Raw genomic sequence first — 21,356 nt, 5'->3', positions numbered from 1 at the left:
AACACTAAATGCTCAAGATTTAAGGCTTGATTTTGTGTCCTCTAAACCCAGAGAAGACAAAGGTTTGACTTTACTGCTTTGTTCAGATCTGTTCTGTTCTTAGGGTATTTTTCTGAAGGTCCTCTGAGTCAGCCAGAGTCTGAGCTTGGACATGTTGGACACTTCACAACGGGGACAAACAATAAGTTCAACTTATCACTGGTAATTCTTCCAACTAGAAGGACATATCATGCATTGTGGCTGAAAAATCATCAGCATTAAGATTGTCAGTGTACTGCAGCTGAATAACCAGTGGCATAGTTCCTACACAATTACACAGAGAGAGCAAAACAGAAAAAAACCCAACTCATAAAAACAAAACAAGGAGGAAAAAAAGCCAAAATGAAAAGCAAAAAGCACAGAACATTTATTAAGTTAAATAAGTCTGTTTAACTTAACCTCTTGAACTTTATCATTAGGCTTGCTGTTCTATTGTTGCTGCTGCTTTAACTTGCTTGCTTTCTTTCTGGAGCTTACTAACAATGCTCAAGAAGTCAAACATCCTTCAGAGAGTGAAATTACAATGATAAGAAATAATAATAAAAAAGAAATAAAGAGCGTGGGTCAGCAAATGTAGATTGTATTGGGAGCCAGGCACCATTCCCTGCTCTTCCACTCACCCACCGTGTAATTAAGGGCAAATCTTTTCACTGCTCTAAACAACTCAGTTCTCTGTCTGCTGTCTCCTTATAATTATAATTTTTTGACAGCCCAAAGAATAATATTTGTATATCCTCATACATACACACACATGTATATATATACACACACTGCATGGCACTGAAGGGCTTCATTTAAAAGCTATAAAAATAATCATCATCATCATCATCTGTTGTAGTTTAAATAATTAAATAGGAAATAGCCTTAGCAGATTTGTTTTGGAGTGCTAATAAATGAAAGCTTTAAAAAAAAATCAGTACCACCCATTTTAGCCCCAAAATCTCAGCAAAACCACTGGAAGCCAAACCTCTCAGAACCAAACCACACAAAATGGATCCAAATGTGTTTAAATTAGATCTATTTGCCAACATATTTCAACTACCACAATAAATACTGCTAACAGACACCCATGGATTTTATTCCATGAACACACTGATGAGCTTGAAGCAATCAAATTGAACTCGTACAGGAAATTCATAAAGACAAAGAACACCTAACTGTCAGGGGAAAACCACTTCTGAGACCACAGGTATTGAATTTGTAACCTCTCAGCCCTGACCCTTGAGCAGAAGCTACTTAAAACCTTCCAAGGAAAAGCATAAGAACTAAGATTGACAAGAGGACGGGTGGATAAATGAGTTTTTGTGCTAATACTTTTATGGCCCTTCTTTTTTTCTCTCAGGGATATAAATCTTCCCCCTTAGGTGAAGGTACTTTTATCCCTCTGCTATTCTGCACCTTTCTTCCCTCCCAGCTTCTTTCAGCAGCCTACCTCAGCCTGCTCAGAACCAAACTAAGGGCTCACCTGTTTTTGCCATCTATTCCAGGGACAAAGAGGGGCTTGGATGTCTGAAACCTTTATTTTTCCCAGGTTTGCTGACACATCCAATAGATGTGTTACAATGTCAACCTCAGGTAGGTCCTTCCATCACCAGGGTTATTCCCAAACAACTTCAGTTGGTTGGAGACTGTGGTTTTTTTTATGACCTAGGTTTTTTTAGAGCTGTTTTCATCTACACCCCTTCCCTATTATTCCTTAATAACAGGTAGAGGCTGTTAAACAGAGGGATGGCTCCTGGACTCCAGATCACCTGCATCACTCACCTTTCCACCCTCATCAAATCTTCCCACATGAAAAAACCATTCTCGAGAGCAGAACCAGGTCGGCATGATCACAGTAGGCCCATGGGAGGTGAACACCTAGGGAAAAAAAAAGAGGGATAAAAATCCAGTCAGTTCACAAAATATCAAACCCAGCAGCTGCTGAGGAGCAAACAGACCTCACACATTCGCCTGAAATTGTGCCTATGCCTGACTTTCAGCAGTTTCAAGCCCTGAGAAGAGCCAGTGCTGGAGGTTTAGCAGGTCCTTAGTGTGTACCAGAATCCCCCAGGTGCCACAGCCCAAAAGGTGAGTTTGGCTCCTGCTTCATACTCCGTGACCTTCTCTTCTCCCCCAAGCTGCAACACATGCAGAGCACTTAAAGAATGTTTCCAAATTTAGAGTATTATACTGGAGCTGGCACTTGATCAACAATGATGATGTTAATGTGGAAATGAAGTAATTGAGAAGAATCATGGAAAGTTCAAGTTCTTAAACTGAACTTTACAATTCCTGAGCATTGATTCTTTTTTTTTTCCATTTTATATTCCTTATACATATATTAAGTGTGAACTTTCACTGATCTTTTATTTCTGCCAAAGACACTTAAATCCTAATCAAGCTTGGACAAGTAAAATGCAATTTGTTTTAAACATTACCTGAGTACTGTGGATTTGCTACCCAGGGGTACCTACAATTAAAGGTTTTTGGAAAGGAAGAGCTTTAAGTAGAGAAAAGGGAGTAACTATTAAGTTCATCTTTTCATTTGTGACAGCCAAGACCTATACAAATGGGTCTTTGAAGCTTTAAACAAACTTGTTGCAAATACAGCTGTGAAATAAGCCAGAATGTGGATGACAGGAGGTAAACTGGCTCTTTTTTTCTTTTTTTTTGCACAAGATGAAGTACCCAGGCAAAGAGGAGACTGAACCTGTCAAACACAAGGTGCAAAGTGAAGGCAGGAGCTTGTGCCTGCTTCCAGCAGAGACACAGGAACTGCAGAGCACACCCTGGGGCATGAAGAAAAAACCAACCTCACAACTGCTGTCAGTCAAATGACAGTGCTGATCTGCAAGCTGACAATTTCATAGCAAGTTACAGGGGTGATATTAATATTCCTGTACATCTGAAGTTCTTAAGCAAAGTGTACATTTGTCACATGCATCTCAGCATCTGCATTTTAAAGGTGCTCCTCTTGATGTCAGCCTGAGGGAGCTCCACAAACTCTTATGTCTGGCCACTTCCATTTCCACAGATAAACATGGATTTAAAACCAAATAAAGACACTTAAATCAATTGTCCCAATTAATTAAATGAGAAATCCAATCAAAACTTGACAGATGACCTTGTCCCATTTTTCTTACGGGGTGAAGCACACGGCATGGCAGCTCCAGGAGCACAATGACAGAACTCCACTGTCCCTAAAGGGATCTTGGGGTGACTCATTTTCATCCAGACACTTCAATTCTAGGCACTCATATTTAGTCAGAACAATCCTATCACCTAATGTGTCTTAACCCATCAGCAGGTTGCCCAGAGCTGAAATACTCCAGTTCAGAGGTGTTAAATGTAAAAATCTCCCCACAAGAGTCAGTGGGAGCTGAAAGAATCAAACCAACCCCAGAAAAGCAGAGCAGCCTGATTATCAGCACATGATTATTAGCTCCACATTAATTACAAGGGCAATTGAGTATGGCCTGAACCAAACAATGACCAAACAGTAATCCCAAAAGAAAACAGCAGCAGGGAGAAAAGCCAGGCCAGAGGGCATTGCATTGAATCTCATTTCTGAAAGAAACAAAAACTTCAAAAGAAAATCTTGAGCCCATGGGTACTTGTGAAATGTGTCTGGAGAGGCCAGAATGGCATTTCCTCAGAGCTGCCAGGTCCCCAGGGATCAGGAATGCACTTCACCTCAGAGATGGAGCTCCAAGCCATCAGCTGTGCTCACGTGCCGAGAGCATCTCTCCCAAACATCCCAGATAATGTGTTCATTGACACAGATACTTCAGTGAAACCAGACAGAACAGATTACTTTATAATAAATAATTATATATTATTATTATTTTATAATAAATAGAATTTTAATATTTATTATAATTATAATAAACAAGTTATTAAATTATTTATTGTACTTATATTTAATAAATATCAAATGTATTAATATTTATTATAATTATATTAGCTATATTATGGAAATGTATTATTTTATAATTAAAATAATTTACTATTATTATTGTTATTGTGAAAAATTTAAGAGAAAACTTCCAAAAGGCTCTGATGTTAACACAGATGATGATTTTACAGCAGACCATCACACACTGCATCCACTGATGCCTCTCCTAACACAGCAGTGTTCTGTGGCTCACTGTCCATCTCAGGACAGACACCAGAGGAGAATCACATGGGCAAAACAGAGACTGAAGATGCCACACATGATTTCAGGTCTTACCCTTCAAGATAAGATCTGAAATCTTGCCCAGCACAGCAACTGAGAGTCAACGAATTGGCAAATAAACTTTTCCTACATGAATGCTTACAGTGCAACATCAAAACTGACTTTAGGAAATTTTTTTTGTGCTGCTGTCACAAAGGACAAATTCATACACAAATTCACACTACCTTGTCCCTTGCTAGGTAAGAATAACTTCTGTGAAGCTTAAATTCTCTTTGTTGTTGTTGTTAGCTTGGTCTTCAGCTGAATCTCCTGATCCAACAAACCAGAAATCAGCAGGAGGATGTAGGAAAACAGGGCACCAAGCAGAGAGAACAAAATCCTTCTTATCAGCAGTAGAGATGATCCAGAAATAATCTTTAACCTGATGAAACTGCTAGAAATCTACATTTACACCACATTTCCATTAATGAAGAACTCTAGAAATCTACATTTACACCACATTTCCATTAATGAAGAACTCTAGAAATCTACATTTACACCACATTTACATTAATGAAGAACTCTCCCACTCCTCCTGCCCCTGGCTGCACTCCCCAGTCACAACCCTGGCACTCTCCTGACCCCAGGATGGATCAGAGCACTACACCAGTAAAAAGCCATTATTTTCCTTGTTTCTAGTGTTAGTTTTCTACAGCCTTGGTTCTCTGAATCAGTTCACCGTGGGGTCAGAGTAGCAATACCACTGACACACTGGAGAGGGAAGGAAAAGCTTGGGAGAGGAAAACAAGCCCTCCCTTTTTGGTCACTGCCCACAATTCATGAGTCCAGCTGAAACATAAAACTGCATCCTCTGAATACCCACTCTGATGGGAGGAGAACTGGCCAGGAAAAACACTAACAACTGTTCTGAAACACTGAGGCATCTGCCAAACTTCTGAAAACCACCTTCCAGAGCTTTTGAAATTTTATCTTCAAGAGAAAAAAAAAAAATAACCTCAACCTTCTGGACTTTGGAAATTCTATATTTCACCTTGGTTTAGTCTGATGGGAAAGTTTCCTCTGTATTTCTTTTTTGTCTATTCTTGTCATAAACTCTTGCCAAGGAGTTAAAAAATGGTCAAATTGCCTTATTCTGTGATAAAAACTGCAACTTCTCACTTTGTGAGGCTGACACCCCAGATTTTATCCATAAATCTTTTAGATTGCATGGACTAGAACGAGAGAAACAAAGAGGACATGCTAGTCTTAACTTGAAAATCAATCAAAAGCAGAATTTGAATGATGGTGCCATCAACTATGTTTAGTTTTCTTGGAAATATCCTCCAACTGTGCTTAACAAATGACTTGTGTCACCTTGGAACACCAGTGGGTTTCCAGAACCTCCTTGAGGAATTAATTCAGTATTCTGAGAGCAGGTTGGACCTGTGAACCTTTCACACACTGCTGGATTGAAAGATTAATGCTTATTAATAATACTTGTTATTAACTACAGAACACTGTATGCTGTTAAAAAAATCTAAATATTTAATATTTCATGTTAAAAATCAGAAGATGAAGGTATAAATCTGTTCAGGTTTTGAATTCCTGAAGAACAGCGTTGTCATAACCTAACTGGAATCCATCTCCAGATGATGGGCTCAAATGCCTATTTCAGCATCTTATTCACAAAATTATTTAGAACTTTTATAACTAGCTGGGTTTATTCCAAGGATCAAGTAGCAAGTAATTGAAACTGGCTTGTTCTTGTTCACTGTTTGGCTATCGAATTACATCCAAGAGTTACACAGATCCTCTGAAAATAAATCTAAAGAAAACAAAGAGCTGATAAAGTGACTCTCATTGTTGTGTTTCAAAGCTGTCAGCAGCACATGGAACTCTGGTTCCCACTGATGCTCAGGGCAGGTCATGCCAGCATTCAGTGCAAAATTTCAGTTCCAACACAGGGAAAGGCATTTGTGTGTTTACAGTAACTTCTCAAGGAAAGTTCTCTTTCCTGAAGCAGCAAATCAAAGTCTACCAGCAGTGATAAAAGCAGATATGCAGATGGTGAAACAACTTTATCATATCAGAGATCATGCAGGACACACAGGGGGAACCAGGCCCTCTCAAAAGCGACAGATTTAATTTAATCACAGCCCAGACTGCTTTCCAAAGCAAGGGGCTAACTCCCCAAAATACAGCACACATTCAATTCTACTTATGCTACAGCATTTTTCAAAATTATATCCACACAAATCAAGGATTAGACACAATGAGATTAGACACAATGATTAGACACATTTGTTGAGACAAATGAAGCTTTCTAATATCGAGGGGCAGACACTGACAAGTTAGAAGGTGAAAAAGAAAAGAAAACAAATCCCATGGAGAGGGCCACAATGATTCTGTAAGCAGAGCACAGACTGGAGGGCATCACTCCTGCCCTTGAAGCAATGATGTTAAAATACCTGTGCATTAATTCAGCAATAAATGCACCAGGTTCACATCCAGAATCAGGTCTGTGTGTGTTAGTGGGAGAGAAGAGGTACAGAGGGTAGGGAAGAGAAAAAAAGCCTCTCCCTACTTCAAAAAAAGTATGGGCAAAGAGGATTTTTCAAAAGAAAATAACTACAATGAGCTTTATGAAGCTTTTAGGAACCCCAGCAGCCAGTGTGGAATGGATTCCATGCAGTTGGTTTATATTGCACTGAACTGCTGTACCCTTTCCTGGGCTTGTACAAATAACTGGAGTTATTTGTGTCACCTCATCACTGCAAGCTCTGAGAGCAGCTGAAAATCCTTCTCTAAGGAAGCTGGAATCCAGCACAGCAAAAAGCAGATTATTGAAATAAACCATACCTTGTCTCTCTGTGCAGTAAAGCTGGTGTATACACAATAATTCTGGTGCAGGCCTGACTGAAAATCAGTGGTATTTAGCTTCCACAATCCCAAAATCTACTAAGCAACAAAACTAATCAAAAAGAGTAAGAGAGTCCTGAGAGCTGCTAATGCCAGTGAAAGCAGAGACCATTCAGCACCTCCAAGAAGGTATTCCTGCTCCTGGACAATTTATCACCTACAGCTCCCTGTGATTTCCTCTGGATTTGAAGCCTGAATGAAGGCTGGAATTTCTCACAGAGCAGAGCCAGTGAGAGGAGCTGGCAGATGATGCTTTCTCTGAATGCAAAGGGCACAGTAATGAGAGGAAAGCTGGAGAGAAAAGCTGAATTTTGCTGTAACAACCTCCCTGGTTCCTCACAGTTTATTGCACTTCCAGTGCTTTTCACCAGGCCGTTCACTTTCAGAGAAGTACAACAGTCCTCTTTACAGCCATGCAACCATTATACCAAAATATCAAATTTTTACAAATAGCATTCCCTACATGAAATAAAATTTTTATACCTAGTCTGTCACTGTCATTATTATCTGGAAAAATTCCTTTGCCAGGATTTCTCTCCTGGGAAGCTGAGAAGCAAGCCCCAGAGAAAAAGGAAAACAATATCATCTCATTTGCTTCTCCTGTGTTTTGCTGCTTGAAAATGTAGTAATTGCTTCATTAGTTGCATGTGAATTGTTTTTAATTATTAGCCAATTACAGCCAGCTGTGTTGGACTCTCTGAGGAGAGAGTAAAAAGTTTTTCATGATTATCTTTTAACCTTCTGTCTATATCCTTTCTCTATTTGTTACTATAGTTTAGTATAGTTTAGTATGGTATTGTAGAAGGTAATGTAATATAATGTAATGTAATGTAATGTAATATAATGTAATATAATATAAGATAATATAATCATATCATATCATAATAAATTAAGCTTCTAAAAACATGGAGTCAAATTAATTTCCTCCCTTCAACGGGGACCCCAGAAAATACCACACAAGTCTCTGCAGTGAAGCCACCACCTGGAATGAAAAGCAGGGTGTGTATCAGCAGGGCCTCACCTCCTCCTGACATCTCTGGCTGCAGCAGAGCCCCACAAAGAATGAAATGCTGGGTAAAGACAGCACAGAGCATCTCAGAGTCTTTGTGGTCAGGATGACTCTGAGATGTGTTAGAGAGTCTCTGTTCTTGGCCTGGCAGCTGAAGAAGGAGTCAGGATTCTTCTGTTCTGGTTTTAAAGGTTGTTTATTTGTTGTTATCTATAATATTCTTCCTTTGACTCACTGAGGTCTGTGTGGCAGGTCAGTTTGTGGCACACTGACTGCCCTTGGGGTGGTGTTATCTTTAATATAGTTTAGTATGGTATAATATAGTAAAGATAATATATTTAGTATATTGTATTATATTATCATTTAATATACTAGTATGGTATACTATACTAAGTATAATATACTAAATATATCTTAATATATTTATTATATTATATTATATTTATAATATTTATTAGTATATAATATAATATTATATATTATATAATATACTAAAAACTACATGTACATGATCTACAATAACTTCCCAATACCTATCACCTGTGTTAGACAGTGAGCTTCTACTCTAAACCCATCTAAAAGTGCCACCATCACTCAGAAGATGGAGGCCAAGAAGAAGATAGAAGAAGGACAGGGCACGCCCAAATCCCTCAATTTTGGCTTCTGAATCCCCATTCCAACAACTCAAAATTCTACTTTTCTATCTTGTAACAAACTATCATTCTACTGAAACTTTCGCGGCTTCTGAATCTTCATATAAGGTTGCTAATTGTTTTTTCTAAGGGCTAAAATCAAAGGCACAGGTGTTTTTGACTCCATGCCAAGGAATCTGAGCTTCTGTCAGGGTCTCGAGTCCTCCAGGGCAGCCAGAGGAATTTCCTGGGCTCTGACCAGAGCAGGCTGCTCTTTACCCAGGTTATTACATTTCCTTAAAATTTGCTGCTGAAAGCAAAACTGTTTACAAACTTGCTGCAAGCAAATATATTAACTTTGGGTTTCTAGTCCAATTCCTATGGATTGAATTGGCTGTGCCTTTGCTTTTTGGGAGGCAGCTCCTGCCAGCCCCATTGTGCGGGATAATTGAGGGCCGACCACAGGGCTGAATATCTCTGCTTTGTAGCTGAATGGCCAAGAGCAAGCACCATTCTTCTGGACGTTTTTAGAGCTTTTCCCTGCTAATGACGATGAATTAACCTACTGCTGAAGGCAAAACAATAGCTGCATGCAAAGGACACAGCCTGTATGATTTTAGCATGTCTTACAGCTTTTTTGTTTTGTTTCGTTGGGGTTTTTTTGGTTTTTTTGGGTTTGTTTTTTTTTTAGGCTACTAAAAGTGGTCTTTACAAAAAGTTTCTCTAATTCTTGGAGGTTTTCCAGTATTTAAAGAGTCAAGTATTTACAATGGAAGAATGACTCCATGAAGTAAAATAAAGCATTCTGCACCAAGAGGTTGTCTTCTTGGCTTGCTGTTTGTGCTGAGGTTTTACGACAAAAGAAAGAAAATCTGCTTAAAGTCATATTGGCAGGTTCTAAATTGTGATTAGAACAAACAAGAAGTCTGCTAAGAAACAACACTGACCAATGCTCATGCAAAATAAATCCAAAAAATTACCTTTCCATTTGACTTGTGGACATGCCATTTCGAATTGTCACAAGATGAAAACTGAATTTGTCTTTCATATTTGTGACTTAATAGATTTAACATTGATTTAATAGATTGAACTTAACTTAAATAGATTTAACATTTAACAGATGACAATATAGACATCAGAAGTATCTCCCTGCATGGTCTGTAGCTAAAAAATAAAACTATTGAGCTCTTAAAGTGCATGATGCTTGTTCATAATTAATAAACTTCCCTAAAATGTGCTGGCAAAGAGGAAAACAAATTCCCATTAAATGCAGCACATGAAACTTTTCTACATACCAGCTCTCAGAATTAATGTTCAGCTGAAATGTGAGTAAACCTCCTGGCAAATGTCAGCTTCAGCAAATTTTAAAATGCAGGTATTTGGAGAGAGAAACACGAAATACTTCTGAGTGTTCAGGATTATCTGAGAGTGTAACAAATCCTTCATCCTAATGCTCACTGATTCTCTTTTTCAAATAAAAGCTCGTGCTATAAAAGTTTTATGCAACTTGGAAGTGGGGGACACATGACCTTCAGTTAAATCAAAGAAATGCAAGCACCTTAGAAACAAGCATCAAACTGCAGGGAAGGAGATCACTTTTGAATTTGAGAAGTTCAGCTGTGTGCTAATGTACATGCAAAAGACCCACAGGAGAAATCTTAAATATTCATGCAAACTCGTTGTATTTATTCCAATATAAATTATATTTATTTTGTGGGTTTTTTCTCCCCTATAGACTTTTACCCTTTAGAGAAGGCAAAAGAGAAAATTTAGATCAGATTTTAAACTAGAGATTCTGATTATCTGATTAACAGCTGCGATAGTAGAATGTTTTCTTTGGGAAATCAAAGCAAACTTTAGCCTAAATCTCTCCCTCATGTCTTCCATCATATTGCAAGTCTTTGGGGAGTATCAAAGCACCAAATGCATTCCAGTGCCTTGAGAGTGTTTGGTTTGAGTTCTGCAACCCTTCAAAACTGTGAATGGGAGAACAAGGCAAAGACAGAAAAGAAAAATGTATTTTAGAAAAAGAAATGGCACTGATAGTGCAGAAACTGTAACAGCAGATTTTACAGGGGGAAAATTTAAGATCTCAGGGTCTTAGCTTTCTTAGCTTTCACTGTCTCTAATCTTCTATCACGAAAAAAAAAAATAGATACATACTGAGAGTAAAAATCCCCATCACCTCAGCAACAGCTTTGACACACACACACACATTTTTGATAATGGAAAGGGCTCAATACATTCATCCAGAACCCAGTGGTCTCTTGCAAGAATTTGTTTTTCAACAGTGCAGGAGACACAGCTGGAAAGACCTCAACCAACCCTGAGCATTTGCAGAGACAGAAATTAAGCGCCCATCAATCTGTAAAAGTCTGAGACAAAGCAGAGCTGAGAGCACTACAAAGCTTTCCCTCCTCTCTGCAGTCTCCTGTTTCAGCCTCCCCAATAATTTGTTGATGGCTTTAGATGTGGGATTTGATTTTGTAGGTTCTTCCCTTGCTTCCCAGCCAGAAACACGACCAACATTTCATGAATTTGTGACTGAGTGTAACCTCCAAACTCTCACAGCATGGGCAGCCTGAAGTCAAACTCTACCTCTGGGTGTGCATCACCTAAAATTCATTCCTAAAATTCCTAAATTTTCATTCCTAAAATTCTGAAATTCTTCCTGAACTGGGCATTTCCCATCCCTGTTTTGGAGCAGTTACTGCTCAGTCATTTAATCTAACCAGCACATTAAATATTTTTATTATTTTTATTTTGAAACATTTTTAAAGAATTCAGGGATAAGAAAGAAGGTAATTAACAGCTTCAGATCTTCCAAGTAGAAGTTGGTGTGAGTTATCAAGGCACACTGATAATTGTTGATTTTATGTTGTTCCACTGCACTGGGACAACATAAAATCAACAATAATGAGGATTTGGGCCCAGGTTCAGCCCAAGGTGGAGATAAAAAGCAAGCAGCCCTCTCCACAAGGGAGAATTTCTGCCATGGGGCAGCTGAACCCTGCAGGGTCTCTGGCAGCATCTCTAAGGAATACAGAGGAGCTCCAGAGGGGTTCTAAACTCACCAGGTCACCTCTGAAGGGCCTGCCTGAGCCTCATGGAGCTGTGCATTCCTATAATCAGACTGTTATAATTATCCTCAAACTGATGGAATTATTTTCTCCTCTAAGATTAAATTAAATTTTTAAGAAATCATCTCTAAAAAAGTGGTTTAATACACAATATGAATCTGAATAATAAGCAAAGTGCAGCTAAAATGATCAAAGAATTAAGAGGAATCCAATTGTGCTACACATATTAAAAAGATTTTTTACATTCTTTTTTAATATCATCTTCTTATCCTGTTCTGCAGAAATATTGACATCAAAAATAGAGTAGTTATTTACTATATGGCCCTCAGCATCTGCCAGCAATAAATAGGAAGGGCATCTGCATTAGAGGGTCTTGCTATAATATCAGAGAAAAACTATTAATAACTATCTAAAGGAAACCAACTGAATCAGAAAAGAAAATGTTGATTTTTTCATTTGCCAAGAAGCTGAAAATCAGTGGAGGAAGCAGATGCTACAATTGTACTTAATGCAATTTAAAATTTAAAAACAGAGCAGGAGTTTTGGCTGCAGTGGAACATGGCTGTAGCAGCAGCTGGGAAGGATCTGCTAAGCAGCTCTTGTAATTTATATCTCTGAGAGCTCCATGGGTCACTCAACATAAACACCCTTGTTTGTCTCACACATCCTGCTAAAAATGATTAAGATTTAAATGAGGTTTTAGGTCTGTGAACTACAAATTCTGAGAAAAGGTAGTGTAACACAAAAAAAGCACAATAACAATGTATCTTAATTATTATTAAATCATTTTAACCACAGTATTTTTATTTCCTGTCATTCCTTCACAGAATTTAGATAATTTTCCCCAGATTCCCCAAAAGTAGAAACAAGAACTTTGTGTGTGCTGCTTGTTTATCACAGTGACAAACAACTACAGCTTTGAAACTCAAGTACAATGTCAGCATAAAAAAAGATCAAAAGGAGTAAAATCAGATTTCCCCATAGGGCTCTACCCAACTTAGCTTTGTATTAAGTGAAATCAGTGTATCAACAATGAATTCCTATTTCTTATAAAATATATATTACAACCTCTTTTTGGAAATGGGGATCTCTGCCACATTCAAAACTGCACTCCACAAGCTGATCCTACATAAAAACAAATCCTAGAACCAGAAGGATCTGTGTACAGCAGTAATGAAGTCCAAGTCCTAAAATCAGCAAAATCTCAGAAAGAATCTTTTAATGTGATCAGGAAACCATTCCATCAACAGCATGTATGGCAGGCAAGCTGCAAATGTTCAAATATTTAGCCAGGTTGAGACATTTATGAGCAGGAATTTTGCACACATGTACACGTGTTATTCTGCCCCAGAAAAATTGTTTTGAGATTGCAAGGAGAAAAAAAGCAGTTTTTTTAAAGGAAAAAATGGATGAAAAACGATGAGCCTCTTGAAAACCAGGCTAATTCATCTATAAAAGACAGATATTTATGTTGTGATGGTTACTCACATCATACCCACTAGCATCAAGTCACCTCTTCTAATTTGAATTCAGGAGAGGAGCAGCAAGCTGTGATCTCCCAAGACTGGCTGAAGCATTTTAGCCACACAGCCAATATCATGATAAAAACATCATCTTGAAAAAAAACCAAACCAAACCAAACCAACCCCCCAAAACAACAACAAAAAACCCCAAATAAACAAAGAAACCAACCCACAATAACCCCACAAACAAACAAAACAACAACAATAACAAAACTCCACACACAAAAAAAACCCCACCAAACTTAAGACAACCTTAAATACTGCCAAAAGATGATAAAACTAAAGAGGTTCAATACCCTCAGGACTTGTAAATTCAACTAAAACTGTAAAAAATGACACCCACTGGCATTCATTTGAAAGCCTGGCTGTGTCAGTGTAGGGATGGTCACTGAGGAATCAGCACAGAGGAGGAATTCCAGCTCCGGTCTCAAACCTCCAAACTCACCAACACCATTTCCTAAAGAGAAAAAATACAAAATACTGCCTGGCAAGTCCTTCTTGCCAATGCAAATGAAGAGGAAACATTGCCACTTTAATGCTCATGAAAAGCTATCCTGCTCAGCCAAAATTTCAATTTGTTTTCCTGCTTCAGTGAAACATAAGAAAACTTAATTTTAGGTGGATTTAGAGAAAATGGCTTTGATTTTTGCTGCTGTTGGTGCTGTACAGCTGCCGTGGAGGTGAGAGATAAAATACCCTCAGGCTGATGAGAACCCCCCTTGGATTTCAGAGATCCCAGCAGCAGAGGAACAGAGGGAAGAACTTCCATGGTCCCTCCACACCCTTTGGGTGCTTCCCTGCACCAGCAGTGCCAAGATTTCAGCACTGCAGCAAGTGTGACACTTCAAGCACTTGAATGTGAATTGGGCTGTTTATAAAAACCTCTTCCCTTCACTTCCAAGGGGAACTTCTCACATGTTTCATACTGTGCCACGGTGCTGTGTTTATAGCAGCTGCCACTTGGGAAAGACATAGCCCAGGTTTACATACAGTGTCTGCAAAATGTAAAGTTACTAAGTGTTACCAAGCAGCTGGACAGTGTTTGAATTCAATGGGAGATGGTTCTGTTTCCACTTATATCAGTGAAAAACTGGACCACATTCACTGACTTCGGTGGAATTGCTGCATCCAGTGCACAACTGATGGGATATTTGTATTTCTGATCCATCCTAGACCTCTGCTGCACCCAGAAGATCCCTGCAGGCAGGCAGAGGGGCTCTGGGAGGGGAGCAGGTGCATTAGGTGTCCCCCCAAGCCACATCAGGGAGTCAGCAACATTAATTCATCACTGGGATAAAGCTCATTGTCAATATTATATAATATTATATATATTATAATATATACCCAGAACAGAATATATATACCCAGAACAGAAACATTTCTGCTGCAGTGGCCTGCCCAAAGCCCAAATCATTTGGACATCAAGACCATACCTGAACATTTTTAAGGAAGTATAAATATTTTAAATATTTATAATATTTAAATATTATAAATTTTTTAAATTGCACAGCTGCAATTTAAAAAATCCCATTTTTATACACACTGAGCAAAATAGAATAAATACACAGCTTCAGCTGGAACAGACCTACAATGATCCTCCACTGCCTGAGAACTTCAGGGCTGACCAAGTTAAAACATGGTTTTGGGGGCACTGTCCAGATGTCTCTTCAACACTGACAGACTCAGAGGATTGACCACCACTTTGGGAAGCCTGGTCAAAAAATAACAGACACTTTTATTTTGTCACCACCAGAAGATGATTGGACAAGTTTTACTCGGCCTCATCATATTACTTTGGATATTTCAGTGACAGGCTGGGCTTATTCTCAGTTTCCAAGTTGTAAAGTTTCCAACTTGCAAGCTTTCAGCCTGGATACATTTCTGCACATCCTCTCACTTGGCTCATCCCTGTTAATTCCACTGGGCCCCACTGGACATCCCAAACCACGTTCAAATATTTAGCCAGGTTGAGACATTTATGAACAGCAATTTTGCACACATGGACATGTGTTATTCTCCCCCAGAAAAAATGTTTTGAGACTGGAAGGAGGAAAAAAAGCAGCTTTTTTAAGGAAAAAATAGATGGACAATGATAAGCCTATAGAAAAACAGGCTAACCCTGATGTTCCCTGCTCCCACAGCAGTGGCACCATGGGTGAGATGGCACTGGGAGCAGTTTGCCTCTCATGACACTCACAGTCAAATTCCTGAGGCTTTCCTTCAGGTAACACAAAACAAACCAGTGATCCCTTGAAGAAAAAGGAAAAGGATATAACAAGATCTTCAAGAGAAGAAAAAAAGAATAAAAGAAAAAATAATGGAGAAGACTCAAAACTTCCTCTGCTGTCACAGCTGTTCTGGGCTTTGAATTCTGTTTAAATATTGTTCAGTCTAACAGTCAAACATTCAGAAGGACACACAGCATTTGCTGGGCAACAACCACCACCCCTGGACTCTCTCATTTCTGCTGCACCCTGAGACCTCTCACCTCTTCACACGAATTGAAGTAAATAAATGAAAGGAAACTTTTAAGATCAGTGTCATGATCTAAGTATTTCTGGCAGAAGTACACTAATACAAGCTGCACTGCAATGGAATTAGTTAACAAAATTCTAGTTTAAATAAAAACGTTTGTACCTTAAGGCGTTAGTTTGTCTTTGGAGCTACACAGAGCATTCTCAGGAGAGCTATCAGTGATTTAAACCAGCTTATTCAAGTTAAAACCAGCAAGCTTTCCCCCCAAACCCATGCTTTTGGTAATCATGGCACTTCACAGAAATTGCACATTACTCTAGCTTTGGTAGTAGTTTAGAAAAAACTCAATTTTTACTGCATTACACTGTGTATAAATCAGAAGTGCTATGGAAGCAGAATGGGTACATAGAGACAAGTTTTTTTTACATTGCAGTGTTTTAGCAGAGGGAACCAACTTTTAAATCTCAAATGAAGTTTTTCAGTGATGAACACTGATACAAAAATTTGCTTTTCAAGTATATTTCATTCCTTTCATTTTTGGTAAATATGTCTGGGTCAATGTTCTTTTTGAATCAAACAATGCATATTTTTGACAAGCTTAGTGTTTCACTCATTTTTTCAGTCTTATCACCTGTTGTCACAATAGCCTTGTCATTCTATATTGTTCTAGATAATTTCTTTTCTTTCTAAGACAGACTTAACTATTGCTAAGACTAATAAGGTCAGTAATTGGTATTGTCCAATTCAACATCATTTCTCATTAGCCAGCTGCAAACTCAGGATACCCTCAGCACTGCAGCTGCTTCACAAATCCAACCACGATTCTAAACATCAACATTTCAAACAGCAAAAGAATTTCCAATCCAAATCCATTTCATATTAAAAAACATAATCTTGTCAGGAATGTCCTTCATGTTCCAAACATTTCCATTTAGCCAGAATAAACCATTCCCTGAACAAAACCAGGAAAGCAAGGCTTTCTAAAGCAGGAGTGAAAACATTTATGCTGTATTTTTGAAGCTAGTCCTGAGCATGCAGTTTTAAAACCAGTCTCAACCAATCCAGTTAATGTTTCCCAGCTCCTGGATGAGCCCTCAGACAGCAAATGGACCCCACAGCTTTACAGTAATTGTGGAAATGTAGAAATGCATCCTCTGCTACTGTGTGGGCCTGGGCTGTAATTCATTTTCAACAGCTGGAGCAAAGCATTACTTTGCCATTTTTGCTGCTTTTCATAAACAGGAGGAATTGTCCTGAAAGCCACTGGCCCTCATCCCACAGCTCCAAGGCTTTGCAGCCCGCGTGCAAAACTGACCCTGGTGGCCACCAAGCCACTCTCACCTCCCTCCTCAGCAGGATGGGGGAGAAAACAAGATGAAAACTCATGGGTCAAGATAAAGGCAGTTTAATAAAAACAAAAGGCTGAGCATGGAAGCAAATTAAAAAATAGAAAAAAAGATTATTTATTCTCCATTTCCCAGTAGCAGGGAATGTTTGGCTGCTTCCTGGGGCCTCAGTACACAGAGAAGCTGCTGTGGAGAACAAATGCCTTAATAACCAATGTCCCCTTTCTTTCCTCTGGCTTTTATCACAGAATCACTGGGTTGGAAGAGACCTTCAAGACCATCGAGTCCAACCCATCCCCAACACCTCAACTCAGCCCTGGCCCCCAGTGCCACATCCAGGCTTTGTTAAACACACCCAGGGATGGGGACTCCACCACCTCCCTGGGCAGCCATTCCAGAACTTTATCACCCTTTCTGTAAAACACTTTTCCCTGCTATCCAACCTGTATTTCCCTTGGTGCAGCTCGAGGCTGTGTGCTCTGGTTGTGTCAGTGCTGCTGGAGACAGAGCCCAGCCCCAGCTGAGCACAGGCACCTTTCAGGGAGTTGTCCCTGAAGGCGCCACCACACTGCAGGAACATCCCTGGGCTCAGCCAAGGCTGGGTGTCCTGGCCACGTCCCCTCCCAGCCCTGCAGGAATTTGGGATCCCTGCTCAGACCTGGCCAAATCCCTGCTGTGGTGCCCAAACCAGCCCAGATATCAGAGCAGAACAGTGAGGAAAGGGAGCTGCAGCCCGGCCAGACCCAGCACCTTGATTCGTACATGAAAAAACTTCTTAACCAAAGGGCAGTGCTGCTCTGGTTCTGAGTGCTTGCAAATATTTGAAGGTATTTTGTTAGCAGCTAATGGCAGTGAAGGAAAGCATGACTACACATTCTGTCCTCAGTTAAGAGGAGTAAATAACTTCCCCCTAAATTCAGCAAAAGACACAACAGTGTGCTAAAAAACTCCATTAAATAACTCACATTCTGATGACAGATCACAAGTTTCTATACTGTAGGGAGAAAATACTTAAAAAGAAAGGCTCTTGAAACTCCCAGATTATTTATGTCACCCTTGGGCATTTCTCTCCTGGTCTGAAAATTAAGAGAAATTGTTAACACAATCTTCTGATCAAAGAGCATCACTGGGTAACAGAACATAAATTTTGCTTTTTGTGTTTGAAAAGGTAAAACATCAGTGTCCTCTGGGAAGATAAGAAAAATAATCACAAGTAGGATTACAAAAGAAAAAGTCAAAGATAAAAGACTAAAAATTCAGCTCTGCTGGATATGCCCTCAGCCTCCTTTGCAGATGCACCACACCAAAAATGCCCAGACACTGCTGAGGTGGCCAAAATCTCCTCAAGATGACAACTGTAGCTATTGACCTTATCCAGCAAAACCAAATTAAACTGAAACTTCAGTATGGAACAGATACCTGAAGCAAAATGAGGAGAGAGAGGGAGGGAAATGGAGCAGGGGGGAAGGTGGTGGAAATTAAAGCACTCTGTGAAAGGCCTTTGGGCAGGACCCAAAAACTGTAGATAAGACTGAAAAATCTACAAGGCTGGGGACAGCAAGAAAAGCAATTGCTTGGCTTTGCTTCCTTTGATGCTTTAAGTAGGAAAAAAAATCCAGATTTTGCATGGATAAAGAAACTAGATAATGCAAGAAATATCTGTTGCTTTCATCAGCTTATCCCACCACAGCAACAGCTCAGAACAGCCCAAATTTTGCCCATCTACACAACCCAAAGGAGGTGATGCTGTGTGTATGGCTAATACCTTTCAACATGTTCTAACACATAACTCCACACTCAAGTCTAATTCACATGAAGTCATTTTAAAGAAAACAAAAGTAACATGATACACCAATTTATTTTATAAATGTCTCCACTTACAGACTGAAACATGTGGATTTGTTTTAAATTTAATCTACACTGTTTAACTGATGAATTTCCTAAATCCATCCTAAATTAGGCTACATCAAATAGAAACCTGTAAATATATTTTCTCACTCTTTGTCCAGCTGTAGAGGCTATTAGAATATATCAAAAACCTCCTTTACAGATTTCACCCAATACATGGAAGATGAAGAGAATAATTTCAATCATTAATCAAAAATTACTTCTTGCCATTAACATTTGCTCTTTTTTGGTGTCACAGAAAGCAGAAATCACAGAGGACTAAGGTTTCTATTTGACTTTCAATAAACATTGCCTCTCAATGGAATCTGCTCCAAGGTTAAGGTCCAGCCTGGAATCCCCCCCTCCCCTGGTTGAAGGAACTGGGATACTGCTCTGAAATCAGGGTCACAGTAGCTGCTGCTTAGGAAGAGGTGCCAGGGGATGCACTTGCACAGAATATAGATTTTAATATACCAAAATAAATCCAACCAAACAGAAAGCTTGTTCACAGTTCCGCCTCATTTCGTATTTGAATGTGGACCACATGTTTGGGGATTAAGCTGGTGAACCCAATCTGTCTCTTCCAGGAAACAGCAAAGAAACAACGGGGCTACAGAGCTGTCAATTATTTCATCCAGACCAGCTGTGCACCAAGCTGAGCCCCAAACACAGCCCTTACTGCTGGAAGAACATCTTCTGTAACAAGAGCCTTACCCACAGAACACGTTGGACTGAACCAGTTCTCTTCCCACAGGAAGAAAAATCCTACACATTAATTCTGCAGAGAGGACACCCACAACAACACCCCTTCAAATATCCCTTTTTGCATGTAATACTTTATTTACTGGGATTTACTGTATTTTATCACTCTGTGTAGAAAAGAAAATAAGCTGGGAAAATTGCACTTGTCCTTGCTACATTGACTTTATTGCTGCCCAAATGATGTTTCACCAGACAGCAAGCAGACCTCTAAGGAGAAAAGAGCCTGCCAAATTCTAGAGTTACAGGTTAAAAACCAGACATGAGCAGCACAGGATCCATAAATCTCAGGCAGCACTAAATTGAACTGAAGTTTATTCTTCTTTTTGATCTCAGCAGCTTAACCAGGCTTTCCCAGTGATCAGTACCTAATACTTTAAAGGAAGACACACAGAAAAGCTGACAGTTTTTATCATTCATTTCCAATACTGATGCTTTTTTCCAGGTCTTTTCAAGAGCTGATACTTGCACATGACTGCAGAGGTACACAGAAAAATCCTGATGGGGAAAAAGGCCCCCATCACTTCTTGTCTTGCACTTCTAAGAAAGTAAATGTTTATGTTTTGAGTTATGTTAATGACTCAGTTAGTTGTGTTTAATCATATATGTTTTGTAAAAAGCTTCTGGGCAGTGACACTTGGAGTAGGAGCCACAATCTTGTTTATGAGGGATAAACTTGTTAAATGAACTATACAAAGAAGCCAATGAAAGTCTCAACTAGGAATCAGAACAGAGTGAGGGAAATAACCACCTGTACAATTCAGACAGTTCCAACAGCCTGAAAGCAAAGTGCCCTCACAAAGCTGCTGAAAATGTCTTTTACACCATCAAAAGCTGATTTCTGGATGTGCATTCACTTAATTGTTCAAAGTTTCCCTGTAAAACTTGTCCTGGGCTCATTTTCTCCAATCTCCTTAAAACTTGGACAAGAAAACTGCATTTTTTTTGCAGTGGAGAAACCATTTGGTCCTTCAGATCACTTGAGTTACCACTGAAACAAACATGCAGGAGGTGACATCACCTTGTGCTTAACTTACTGTGCACATACTGTGATTAATTGTGATTATCTAACAAACTAATTGTGATTATCTAACAAACATCCCACAGCCAAATGGACCCATTTCAGGGATGTCAGGCTGCCCATGAGACCTCTGTGTTTCTGGATAGGAAAATACCTGCAGCAACAAGACCCAACTGCTGAAGTTCTGTTCCCAGCTGACATCAAAAGACTTTGAATCTGAAGATCCAGTGGCCATGAGTGTTTTCACTTACAAACAGAATATTGCAAATATTTGAATACCAATCAGACAGGTGCTTTTTTTAAAAAATCATAATAAATGCTTCAGGAATATGCTGATGACAGAAAAAGTCAACAATAAAAGTGCACACCTCACGTTCCAAAATCCCACTTTTTGTTTGCACTGTTTGCATCCCCCATGTATTTCCTAACCTGTGACAGAAGTTTGTGATACAAGAATAGGACCTAAAAAGAGAATACTTCAAATAGAGCATCACTTCAAGAGATGAGGTAGATATTTTATTGCTCTTA

General features: G+C 39.2%; 1 protein-coding gene across 1 annotated transcript in view; it reads right to left on the bottom strand.

Moving 5' to 3' along the window:
* Window positions 1-21,356, bottom strand: part of B3GNTL1 (UDP-GlcNAc:betaGal beta-1,3-N-acetylglucosaminyltransferase like 1) — a 108,480-nt gene that overhangs the window by 30,195 nt on the left and 56,929 nt on the right. Inside the window, exon 7 of the mRNA XM_066565789.1 lies at window positions 1,804-1,899. Coding sequence (XP_066421886.1) covers window positions 1,804-1,899 — 96 coding nt within the window. The remainder of the gene's footprint in view (window positions 1-1,803; window positions 1,900-21,356) is intronic.

The sequence above is a fragment of the Molothrus aeneus genome, chromosome 25 (assembly GCF_037042795.1).
Source record: "Molothrus aeneus isolate 106 chromosome 25, BPBGC_Maene_1.0, whole genome shotgun sequence".
Lineage (NCBI taxonomy): Eukaryota > Metazoa > Chordata > Aves > Passeriformes > Icteridae > Molothrus > Molothrus aeneus.
The sequence above is the reverse complement of the archived record's forward strand: the minus strand, read 5'-3'. Positions and strand labels throughout refer to the sequence as shown.